We start from the raw sequence: 13158 nt of genomic DNA on the forward strand, positions 1-13158 counted from the left end.
AGTTTGTTTTTAAGCAGTCAGATCAGAAATGCATTAATGAATTCCCTTTGCTGCATATGGGGCCTTCATTTGTATTTTTTTCAAATCCTGTTCATTTCTGTCCATTTAATAAATTGCCATGGATAGATACTGTACTACCTACAGGACTAAGACTTGGTTCATCTGGCTCCATTTACTGTATAAATATATTCAGTAAATAACTACCTGCATATTTTGTGAATGAATTAAGACCTAACATATACATCAAATAAAGAACCCTTCTCTTAGCCACGTGTCTAGCATTTCTTCATACAAGGTCAGCATAGCACAACGAAGCAAGAGGAAGCCTTCCTTCTGTTGCTTCTGTGGACATGATACTGATCTGCAGGTTATGGGCTCAGCAAAAATACAATCAAGGGGGTTTTGACAAACAGTGCTGAAACTACAACGGCTTGGAGTTTGTCTCTAATTTATTAAATATTCAACAAAGTACAATGGTTATGCATCGACCACAGAAATGCAATCACTGACAGTGAGAAACAAACTGGTTTATAACAGAAAGAAATATTTACCTTCATTCCAAAGTTTCATTGATGTGTCATAAAATAGAAAAAGTCCTACACGTCAGAACTGGATTTTCTATTTTCTCACAGCCAGGAAAGATATACTTTCATGGACCAATAGTCCACTTGTCAAATAATCAATCAATGCTTCAAATACAAGACATGTACCATAAATTATAGTGTCGCAACTCCACAAAGTGTTCCTATCCAATCAACTCATGATTTACTATAAGCAGTCAGATCTGAATTATTCTAATATGATGCCGGGTTTGTTAAAATCCAAGGGTTCAACGTCTTCCACAGCACAAAATAGAATCCAAATTCAAAAGCATGTCCGTGGTTTGGCTTAGCTCAGGAACTACCACAGAAGGTACCTGGTCTGCTAGCAACTTGCATGCTGACTGAGGATACAATACAGTAGTTTAACTCAAAACATTCTGTAGGAACCTTCATGTAGTCCCATAATGTGAAACAGCTGTATGACCGATTTGCTAATTAGAATTATAAAATACTTACAATTATATATATATATATTGTTGTGTTGGCCAACTGTAGTGCTTACCAGATTTGTAATTTTGTACATAATGGCTTTCCAATAGATTTAATACATGGTTTAAAAATAATAATAAATACAAAAAAAACTTAATTGCCAGGTGCAATTAGGAAGTAGCCATTTTGAAAAATGAATTGGTCTACTCTCAAAGCATTTGTATCTACTCTGCATCTGAGAATCAATGCAGGCAGGCAGTCAGTCACATACCTAAGTTCTAAATGAGTGGAATCATTGTCAGTAGACTATTTTTGAAACAATATTGCAGATGTGGACGAAGCATACTGGTGAATATTTGATGACCAAAAAATGGCCCTTTCATAACAAACATGAATAGCTAATTCTGTATTAAGTAACAGGTTGCTTTATGAATTACTTTATAGTAGGGATAAAATGGTAACACTGATTCATTCACACGAGATACGCACCAAAAATAAAATACCCGTTAGTGAACTTTTGCTGCCACAGAATGTTTGGTACTCAAGATATTACATACTCTGAATTTGTAGGACTGATTGTTTTCAAATGTGCTTAAATGCATCATAAAACGTTACTTCTTTTGCATTAATGGAAATGAGAAGCAATTAATATTTTCATCCATTGTGGTAGCAGTTTCATGTCAATAAAGACACCAATTCAATAATACAAGATAACAGTAACAACAAAGAGAAATCATAATACAAAAAAACCAAAAACATCTGAAATAATTATGGTCCACTCTTCAAAGAAATATTCAATACCAACAGTGGGTGAGTGAGACACCTCCACTTACAGTGTTCAACTGACTTATGAATATGAACAAGCCATTTAAAATAAAGAGGAGAAAAAGCTACAACTGTTGCCCTTAAGATACTGAAAGTGCATTACAATTAAAGAATGGGTTACAACAAGGAGGCCTGTATAATTACAATACGTCAAGATAAATAACATATTTTTCCTTTAAATTATACAAATCTCAAATGCATTTTAGGAAGTGGTAAAAGATAAATTTGTACGGTACCATGCTGAAAGCTATAATGATTCCAAATTCCCATTCTGGAGTTACGGTTGCAGTTTTGGCTGGAATTGGCTTCTGGAGCAGATGAAGCTCCAACAACAGCATGCAGCATTGTGCTTCTAAACTGCTTTTTTATTATCAGTGTGAGAAGTTTAGTTCATTACCATCTTCTGCTGTCTAACCTAAATGATAAGATGTAAAAATAAAAAAAGCACAGCACGTAAATTGCCAGACATTTCCTCGGCAGGGGTTTCATCAAAGATTTAAAATGTCTGATTTAATCTAAGTTCACCCTTGTGGAGACAGAAATGGCTCAGAGTTGGAACTGGGTTGTCATCATTAAGGCGATTTGGAGCCCCCGCTAGGCCAGGCTTTACTTATTGCTATAAGCCGTGTTGTGTTGAAGGCGGGCCCGTGTTGTGTTGGGGGCTGACATCGGTTACCTTCACAATAAAGCAAAAGCCCCCCTGATGCAAGTAGTAGACTGTAAGATGATGTAAGAGATGACTGTCTGAAAATGACTGCGTTCCTGATGCACTGGGATGCGTAAAGAGAGGGGGAAGTAGTACCCTCTTTGGGTTGTGACCGTTTGGTTGGAGGTCGAAAGAGGACCGTGGCTGCGGAGTCCTGCTGGCGGAGGCTGCCAGACGTCTACGGGGGACAGAAGTCGGCAAAGTAGGGGTGCTGCAAGGCTTCCTCTGCCGAGATTCGCTGGACTGGATTGCACTTCAACAGGTTCTGATGAAACACGAGATTCAAGGTGAGCGCAACATGAAGAATGTGAATGGATGAGCTGGATCAGGGTCCTGGACCAGGAGTGCCAAAGATAGGCCTAGTTTCTGCTCCATCAAAACCAACAACTCCACAATCAGAGTCATTTTCATTAATCAGGTGACCATGTGCTGGAGGCACTCAGAGTTTCATCATTCAGGCTCAGACTTTTAATAAAAACACCTAAGAATGCCTGCACTCGACTTAATAGCTCCCATTATTTTATTTTCATGCTTCAATAGACATGTTTGGTCTTTCACAACATTAAAATAAATCACGACTGGCAGTTATTATGGAGTGTGCAGGCATTCTTTGTTTTTTTTTATTGAACTTTATTGCCCGGCACCTCTGAAAACGTTTTGGTGCATGTACGTTTATTGGGATTGCTCAGATTTTGAATCCCCAATAAAATTCTTCTGATCCAGCTTGGGTGGAACAAAAACCAGAAGCGTCACTGATAGTCCAAGACCAGGATTTCCTACACCACATTTTGATGATCAAAGACCAAAGAACTATTGGGAAAAATTAGGCAAATCCCAGTGGTGCAGTCAAACCCACTTCTGATTGTAATGTTGCTAGCCAAATTGAATGCCAAATTATAAATTCACCATATAAGCCACCAAACAGCACTTTTCTGATTGAAAGACAACCCCAGAACAAAATGGCTTCCTGTTCAAATGCAATCCCACAATACTTGGAACAACCAAAAGCATGTAATTTCTGACAACATGCCATGGAATTTTTGTTTAAATACTACCAAGTAGATGAGAATATAATATTACATTTAAGTAATTGTGTTCCTGCAGCACAATTTCTCATCTTTGAATTAACTGCATATTGGCTACATATTGAGCTAATTAACAGCATAAATAGAAAGGGTTGATATCGCACACTGCTCTGAAAGTTGATAATGATTAAACTGCTGTAGAAAATGGAGCAGACAGGTTGATAAAAATAGTGACAGGAGCAACAGCTTGTTTGTATGTGAATTTGCCTGTGGTGCTTTAACACCCACCTGCAGCAGGTCGCGCCCGGTGGCACTCAGCTTAGGAACAACATTCACCAGCGAAGTCGTGGCTGGATACATGGGGTACGGCTGGGAGCAGAGAGAGAAAAGCATCACACTCTAGAGGAAAGGTCTGCCATAACAGTGCACAGCAATTAAAGGCAAACTGGAGGCCTCCCTCTGCCCAATTTAAGCCTCTGAATGCAAACAGATGAATGGTGATACATTGATAATAAGGGTGGTTCGTCTCCACCATGAGACCTGCAGGGCACTCCAATGGCATAGACAAGTGACTAATCATTCAACTGCGTTTCTAATTGGGACAGTTATATAAATAACTAGTTGATCTAATATGGGGGGTTTCAGGAAGGAAAGTGAACATGGATGCTTTCAAAAGCTTGTCTTTGAGCCTGCAGTCCTCAGAGCTATGCTGGCTTTCTTTCTTACTCAGTAGCACAGAAATTGATCAGTTAAAGGCATGCATTACACAGTTAACTCAGGTTTCTTGGGTCTGAACCAGCAGAATCTGTGGCTCCCCAGAACCAGTACCGAGGATGGCGTCAGTAAAAAGAAAATGAAGACATCTGATTCTACTTCAAGTCTTGACTGAAGAACATGATTAGTAAAAAAATATATCCTTTTTTTTCTTAAGCTTTTTTGTGCAAATGAAATGTTATATGATTGCTTTGATTTTAATGTGGACATTTCCCACTGTTTCTAATGCAAACATGCCCCAGTACAACATTGAAAAATACTGCAGCATGTCCACAACAGTAAGTAATCAAACTGAATTTAGAATGTAATGTATAAACATTACTGTCAATCATCATCTGTGCTTAATGAGTGGCAATTATTTATCAACTTAAGATTCTTGAGGAGGTACAAATGAGATAAATGTTTGAGAAGGGGCTTGATAAAGAGGTGATCGTGACCTCTAGCTGGCAGAGGACTGAAGTACAATGCAGGAAAACAAGGAGAAACTGATGGCCCAATTATAATGCAATCTATCTTTTTCCCAACAGAGTTTTAATTTGTATTTGTACATGAAACACTTTTCCAATTAGCTTTTTCGTACACTTACATAACCAGGCAAGTTTGGCTAAAACAAACTGCAAAGACTTACAATTAGTTCTATTTGTTTAAATTCCTCCCTCAAATCTGAGAACATGGTGAACTCTGATATGGCTGACTTGAAGCCTGAAACCATATATTGTATTACTGAATGTGCTGATATCAGTCTTCACCATAATAGTATATATTACTTCTGGCAGAAGATATGTGAAGTTCATTAAAGATATACTTCATAAAAATGAAAATATAGCCAATGGCAGCCCAAGTGCTCATTTCTGAAATATGACACATACTTCCGATAGAAGAACGCATTAGGACTTTTATGATCTCTGCTACAGCTGCTATCTTCCAAGCATGATTGCCCGAAAGCAAGATGAGTTCTTTTTTTGGGGGGTTCTCTGTAAATTTAGCTCCTATTTAAATGTTGACCTACAAATAAACACCAATCATCTGTACTGTACCATAATATTCAGCTACTTTAAAGTGATATTTCACTGTCTGGGGTTTCTTTTTAATAAATGATCCAGACTTTACAGTGGTGGATATGGGGACATTCAAGCATACACACATCCTTCACACAAAATCTGGCTGAACAGAAAGAAAAGTACACCAAAACTGAAATACAATTTTAAGAAATGATCACTTTACAGTACAATGCTTTCCCTCCTTTTTTCATATTTCCCAATATCCTTAATGTGTGCTTCAATGGTGCATTTGGGAACTCTTTAATAGTTTCCATTTCAAAAGCTACGCAGGGTGGGCTTAAAATCTGTTTTGAAACACAAAGAAATTCACTAAACACCTAAACATGAATACAGGTTCAATGATGGAATCATTCCTTATAAATATAAATCTCAGTATACAGTGAGCTACATCTATCGCCCCAACACTCCAATTCTTTCATGATTTTGATGTCATATCCTGCATAATGTAAAATGTTATTACTGCAAAGCCCTGGAATTCGATTATAAATAGACTAATGGGATATGAGCAACAGACTGACAACAGCCACCATCATAGTCATACTACTGATACCTTATAATCAGGGAGTTTGGTCATAGTCTGCCACTGCTCCTCTGTTGGTGTTCCCAACAATGTAGCATAGCATTAAGGAAACATCTGCTGGGGTTAAAACGGTGTGGATGATTTATATTTGATATATCCGTGTGTATTTTTACCAATATAACTAAGATTATACATACTGACTAACACCATGACTAATCAATTTCCATGGTTATAATAGCTAAATAATTATGTATTTTAGATTGAAGATGGCCTGGCTGTGGGGAAGGCCCATTTCAATTATGAACAATTCAAAGGATATCGGAAGATCCTCTTCAACTGGTCATCGACATCATTTCCTGGAAACAGGGGTCTTCCAGCATTTGCCAACTCTATTTATAAAAAGCGAATAAATACTATTAGTGCATTCTGGTTAGCGATAAGACCATAGTTACACGTCCCATCACCCATCCAAGTGATGTTCAGCATCAAGACACTGTTGGGTAAACTGACAAGACCAAAAAAGGCCAACTGCCTCACCACACTGCAATAAAGCAAGCTTGTAAAATGCAAAGCAACGGTACGCTTTTATCCTTGATTTCTTTTCTTACTTCACCATTATTTAACCAGGAAGTTTAACTCAAGTTTATTTTTCAGAGATGACCCAGGGAGAAGAGAAGGCTAGGGAAGAGAAGTTTTTAAATCTGCACTGGACTACTGCATTTACCTGGTTGAGGGGGCTGACCTCTACTGGCTGAACGTCCAGCAACAACCTGGTTTCCCATACAAATATAATACCCAAGCTCTGCCCCATATAGATGAAGCAGGTGAAAAATATAATAAAATTATCCTCTTCCACACTAAAATTTCCAAATGTCCAATTGATCACTGAAAATTTGAAAGCAAAACTGCAAGTTGCAATAAAGTACAAGCAATTCATTACAGCCAAGTAAAAGACACATAATCAACATAAGTTATTATGTTCAGAAATATACTGTATTACTTTTCAGAAATAATACATAGAATTGCATGCATTATATAATAAATAGTAAACTTTATTACAAAATAAACAATATTCACCACAGTAAAGAATAGGATCTGTACTATGCTCAGAGGAACATGTTGAGAAAGTACCTGCAAATATGCAGCCTGCAGACCACATGTCAATAGAGGTAGAGTACAGCTTGGCGCCAAACAGCACATCCGGTGGCCTGTACCACAACGTCACCACCTACGGGAGAGAACCAAAAAATTAATTCTTTATGAGCCCCGTCGCCACAAAAAACCTGGTGGTGGAGCCCTTTGTTCTGGTCACACAATATATTACAGTACAACCTCATTTATCCAAACACCATGGGAATGATGCTGGTTCGGGAAACTGCAATGTTCGGCTAAGCAAAACATGAATGAATAGAGGAGAAAACTGATCTCAATCAAACTTGTTTATTCAAACTCGACTCGTTTGATCGTTTTAAACGTATTTGCCACAGATAATCATATGAATTGGCCTATCCCATGTTATTCCCTCAGTGCAGACCCTTAAACCAAAAAAATCTATACTGTACAGTGCAGTAGACCAAACCGATATTTTCTGAACATTGCCACATCAGCAAAGTGTTCACTAAAGAGTGCTGTCAGCTGCATACATATAGCCTATAGCTATTGAATTGAACCATTAACAATTGTAAACTGTAAAAAGTGGCACGTGTATTTCTAGAATCTTCTGTACAATTCCGGGGATCAAAGTTTTTTGCACTCATATTTCCAATTAATCCATGGACCAAAAAAAACAGATGACATTGCCTGTGAATTCATGTCACGTGTCTGGACAAGAACACATCCATGCACAGGTCTTTTTCCGACATTAACACACATCCGTAAGCAGCCAAATAGGCTACGGGCTGTTTATGGACTGGTTTCCGTCCCGTAAATGCAGCTTTCCCATCAGCATTTTCTAATTTTATCAGTATTTTTTACTTTTACTTTTTTTACTTTTACTTTTACGTTACCGACAGCAAGTTGCCAGGGACACTCTGTGGGACTTACCTCAGCGGAGTAACACCTCACCGGAATGCCAAAAGCCCGAGCCAGCCCAAAATCGGCCAGCTTCAGTTCGCCGTTCTGAGAGAGAAAAGCGATGGCACAACCACAGAGGAAAGCGTTAGCGATGGCCGAGAACAGAGGGGCAGGCTCTCAAAGCCCTGACTGGCCAGCTTCCGAGTGCGAATGAGCTGGAAAACTGGCACAGGATTTAACAGAGTTACACAACCTCAAGCTGAACACTGCTGCACTGCCCTCCAGTTTCAACTCTCATGTCCTGATCATTCATGGTTAATATAGTATTAATTATTTCCCTTTCTATCTTAATATAGGCAATGTAGCATAATGATTCGGGAACTTGTGCCCAGACATAGTATTCTCTCTCGAGCACCAGTGAAATGAACAATTCTCTTTCATAGTTCTTTGATTCCCATTTAATGTTTATGTTTAATTAAACTGATAATAAGCAGGACTCAGTTACGAGGGCTCTGACAGCATGATTAATGCCAAGAAATGATTGGATTTACTGCTGCAGGCTCTCTCCGTAATTTACCTAGATACAAACTGTAATGGAAATGACCGTAGTGAAAAGTCAAAAGAGTTCTTCCTTAAGGTTTGTCATGAAGCCCTCCTTAACGCACTGCACCACTGGATTAAATCAGCGCAATGACGCCTGGATCCACAGTGAAAGCTTTAAATCAGCCGTGGCCAATTCCAGTCCAAGAGAGCTGGTGTGGGCATTCAAGTTTTTATTTCCCCCACCAATTAACCTGGAAAAATGGGCTAACTGACTGTACACAACAACACTGGTGATTTTACTTACACCCACTGTATGTTTTTCTTTCTGCAAAACTGGAATCAAGATTTGGAACATTGACCCAATTATGAAATTTAGGATCATTACCTCAGGATTAGCTAGGGTTGCATTACCACAGTTGCTTTATTCTTGCTAGTGTGCTCAGACGTTTTAAACTATGGAAGGTAACTCTGGGACACACAAAACAACACAGCGCTTATTACGCTTCTTTAGATGGTGGTGGCAGCCGGGTCTCTGTGGATGGATCAAATGCACTGAACAACTTAGAAAGGTTGTGGTTTGCTTTCCAATGAGAAATATAAGCTAGGCACTCACTGGAATGCCATCCATTATCTTAACCCACTTATCCTGAAAAGGGTCGCATGGGGGCTGGAGCCTATCCCAGCATACATTGGGCGAAAGGCAGGAATACACCCTGGACTGGTCGCCAGTCCATCGCAGGGCACACACACCATTCACTCACACACTCATACCCACAGGCAATTTAGACTCTCCAATCAGCCTAACCTGCATGTATTTGGACTGTGGGAGGAAACCGGAGTACCCGGAGGAAACCCACGTGAAATAATAATTAATTTACAAAATGAATACATAACAAGTCTCCTCTCCACTCACTCGGTTGATGAGGAGGTTCTGAGGTTTAAGATCCCTGTGTAGAACATTCCGACTGTGACAGAAGCCCAATCCTTTCAACAGCTGGTACATGAATGACTGCAGAGAGAGAGGGAGAAGACGCGAGTAAAGGAAAGGACCAGTCAATTACTGTACTGAGCTCAATACAGTCTCCTTATCCCAGTGACTCCATAGAGAATCCCATTTACTGATAAAGGCAATGCTGTCCCATTCATCATATTCATATTTGTCACTGTTCAGTTGGTTCATTTTACAGTTGCCTTGGCTTTCTTGTGGATTAGGCTTGGTGTCAGTGAAAATGCACATGTAATGAGCTTCATCTCTGAACACTGGAGCGAAACAGCCTCTTCATAGATCAAAGACAAAATAGTTTGGAAGGCAATAGAATTGTAGATATGAGAAACCCATAATCTGACAGACCTAGTACAGTGGTCTTGTTTAAAATATTCAAAAGCGGAAGTGACAATGAGGGCAAGTGGAATCTGACTCACCTTCACTGTTTCAGGATCCAAGTCACCATTGCAGCTGTCAAAGTATTTCTTCAAATCCTGTTGAAATAATGAGAAGTCCCCGTAGATTCAGATCATTTGTTTTTTCTGGGATACATTAATCAAAATAAATGACTACAATGAAATGGTTTTCTGTTCAACAACATGTGACATGCAACATAAGCTTGCATAACTGACATACTGTGCCAGATAATATGCATTTTATTTTATTTTCATCAGCTCAGCAAATGCACTAATCCACTTTGAATTATATGGTTTCTGTGTATTATATTGTGCATTCCACTTACACACTAGGATACTTAATAAAGCAATCAAAGCTAAATGCATTGCTTAAGGGTACAACAACACTGCCCCATTAGGATTTTTTTACCTGCAGCATTCTCGTAATAGTTATGCAGGTCTCTACCCACTAAACCACAGTATATTACCCATTAGGCTACATGAAGCAATGCAAATGAATTACAAAGGTCTATAAAAACGAAATGGTACTGTATAAGAATACTGCGCTAGCTGGATATTTGAACCTATGCCACTCGTTCCAAGAACAGTGCCCTAGCCACTAAACTAGAAAAAAACCGCCCTCATCTGCATCACTGCAATGGGCTTGTAATGTATTGCTCAAATTAAAGTGGGCAAATGCCAGATCATATCGATATAGCACTGCAATAGCCTCTGTCAGTCCAAATGAATTTGAGCAGCATGGCCATCACCAGAGAAGTGAGTGCAGGTTAGCATCTTCAGTTCAAAACTGCAATGGTTGTGTAGGCATGAAGCTTTACTCAGTATCTGCGCAGATTGTTTTGCCAATATCTCCTACAGGTACTGATTAGACACTGGGAAGAGGAGATCACAAGGGATCACATGCAATCAAACAGATGGCCAGGCCCCCTACTAGACTCCTTACCTGATCGCAGTACTCAAACACTAACGTCAACTTCTTATCGCTGTGTAGAACATCATGCAACCTGGGGAAAAAGACAAACTCTTCATCAGCTTCAGTACCCCTCTACACGCCTATTTGAAACTATTTACTATACTATGTATGAAAGCAGCCTATACAAACGTACCTGACTATATTTTTATGCTTAAGTTCTTTCAATAAGCAGATTTCCCGCAACGCTGAACTTGGAACACCCTGAAAAAGAGAAGCCAGGTGGTAATGTGAATACAAACGTTTGATTGCTTATTTAAGTCACGTCGTTTCTTTTTATCTTGCAAAACTATTACCACATACCTCGTCGTCATCGTCTAATCTCACTCTCTTGAGAGCTACAATTTCATGGGTTTCTCTGTTTTTGGCTTTGAAGACTGTTCCGTAGGTACCTGTATGAAGACAAAACATAGGATCGTAAAATCAAATGTAATTAAATGAAAAATGTATGTGGTGGCCATGTCTACGTTTTTCGTTGCCAATTCGCTCTCTAGCGAGTTAGCCCACCGTGATTAATTTGAAGACAACCAACGCAATATTCATGCAGCATGATATTGTGCATATAAATATTCAGTGACACCAGTTAAAACATTGAGAAATGCACGCCATGCCTAGTCATCAACTAGATTAGCAAACGGTGGCAACTATTCAACCCATGTAAATTCGCTGAGGCCATTGCATTGGTTGACAAAGAAAGATCAGGACAGTTAACGTATGCACAAAATGCCTACGAAAGTTCATTTGAAATATTATCTAACTTACCAATGACATGCCATTATTATATCTAGTTATATGAATGCAGTATGTGAATCTCTGTCAAATCTGCTTTCAAGCGACCTGTGACCTGTGACAATACGACCATCTAATCAGCTAATTTTGCCGATCGTTAGTTACCGTGATCTAGACTAAGTGGGATTTATTTCGCTGGGTAGCCAGCTAGCTAGCCGTCTAGCTAACTATTCCATGAAATAACGTACAGAATAATATTGATCAACACAGTTTAGTCTTATTATAAATATAATATAAATAACTTGGCGACCTAAGATGAGGATATTTATATTAATTCCTAAACCCGTAGAACGTTTACACCAGTTAGTTAACACCAGACTAACTAGCTAACTTTGCAAGTTAATGGTACAAATTAGCCTAGCTCGTATCTGCTACGTTAGTTAGCTGACATGGCTAAGTAGCTAGATAGCTACACTCGCCTTTTCTTGTGTCTCTTGTGAACAGAGACGTTGGTTTTATTTCGGGTGTGCTGGCTAACGTTATCTAGGAGGAGCACATCAGAGATTTACTTTCTCAGTACACGGCTGTCGGTACTCGGTTAGTAACGTTAGCTCCCGCTATCTAGCAAGGTAACCAGCCTTCGCTTGTACCTAAATTAGCTCTCTAAATGAAGTTATCCTTCTAGCTAGGCTAGCGATATAGCCTTAACGTAAACAATGCACCTGGCAGTAACTTACAGCTACACTAAGTTACGTGGTTTCTTGCACCTAGCTTGTTCCCTAAAATCTTTTCGCATCTGCGATTTTCGGAAAGGTAATAATGTGAACGTGCATATTTGGGCCGCCGCCAAATTGGCTAATGAGCTGCCCAGCAGACAACTGAATGAGGCGTCAAGGAATCATAGCACACCGTAGCTTTGCACTCGAAACCCGAGGCTTGCGGAGTTAAAGTAGGCCAGAGATACAGCTAAGTTAGCTCCCGTCACAACTGTGACTAAATACATCCCCTCCTCCCATACAACAAACGAAAAAAATAAATAAAATTAATTAATTAGCCAGCAACACACTTACCCTCCCCAATCTTCTCAAGCTTTTCATATTTCTGCATGTTTTACTACCGCAGCTAGCGAGCTAGCTACTGTTTTTTAATCTTAGGATATTAGGATATAATATTCTAAACGTACAATGCAATACACTGGGCCACCTATTGGCCGAATATAGTACTGCTACATTTGTTGAATGACGTAGTCAGCGGCTCAGCGCTAAATGACAGCAAAGGTCCACAATGAGTCAAGCATTCCAAAGCATAATTTACCCAAAAAGGGAAAATAATAATACAATTCTTTCTCTACGTCACATGGCTCATTGCTTGCTTAAAGCCATGGAATTCAATGGCTAAAAACAACATCCGAAAAACAATTTAATAATAATGCACAGAGCATATACCAGAGGTCTGCTATACTTACCCTGGAGAGCTGCAGGATCTACTGAGCCAAATCAGACTGAAGTAATCCAGTGAAAAGAAATGTAAAGGAATTATGTAGTATACAAGAGCTATGCT

General features: G+C 39.2%; 1 protein-coding gene across 2 annotated transcripts; it reads right to left on the reverse strand.

Annotated features, from left to right (window-relative positions):
- Positions 1-431: 431 nt before the first annotated feature.
- On the reverse strand, positions 432-12815 carry cdk5 (cyclin dependent kinase 5). 2 transcript variants are annotated; one of them, XM_061255306.1, is made up of 12 exons: positions 12669-12815; positions 11173-11261; positions 11006-11073; positions 10843-10903; positions 9921-9977; positions 9412-9507; positions 7986-8060; positions 7074-7170; positions 6260-6331; positions 5973-6031; positions 3876-3956; positions 432-2827 (listed from the first exon to the last, which is right to left on the reverse strand). In XM_061255306.1, the coding sequence occupies exons 1-12, from the start codon at positions 12703-12705 to the stop codon at positions 2741-2743; spliced, it is 879 nt and encodes a 292-aa protein (XP_061111290.1). In that variant the 5' UTR covers positions 12706-12815; the 3' UTR covers positions 432-2740. The 2 variants fall into 2 exon arrangements, with proteins under 2 accessions (XP_061111290.1, XP_061111289.1); XM_061255305.1 differs by lacking the exon at positions 12669-12815 and adding an exon at positions 11377-11479.
- Positions 12816-13158: the final 343 nt, after the last annotated feature.

The sequence above is a fragment of the Conger conger genome, chromosome 9 (assembly GCF_963514075.1).
Source record: "Conger conger chromosome 9, fConCon1.1, whole genome shotgun sequence".
Classification (NCBI taxonomy): domain Eukaryota; kingdom Metazoa; phylum Chordata; class Actinopteri; order Anguilliformes; family Congridae; genus Conger; species Conger conger.

Excerpts from the sequence above, each read along its gene's own strand:
- cdk5 (XM_061255305.1), bottom strand. The coding sequence starts at position 11,431 with ATGCACAATATCATGCTGCATGAATATTGCGTTGGTTGTCTTCAAATT. Across the intron at positions 7,171-7,985 it reads TGAGGTGTTACTCCGCTGAG|GTGGTGACGTTGTGGTACAG; the intron begins GTAAGTCCCACA and ends TCTCTCCCGTAG. Across the intron at positions 2,828-3,875 it reads CCGGGCGCGACCTGCTGCAG|AACCTGTTGAAGTGCAATCC; the intron begins GTGGGTGTTAAA and ends GTGTTTCATCAG.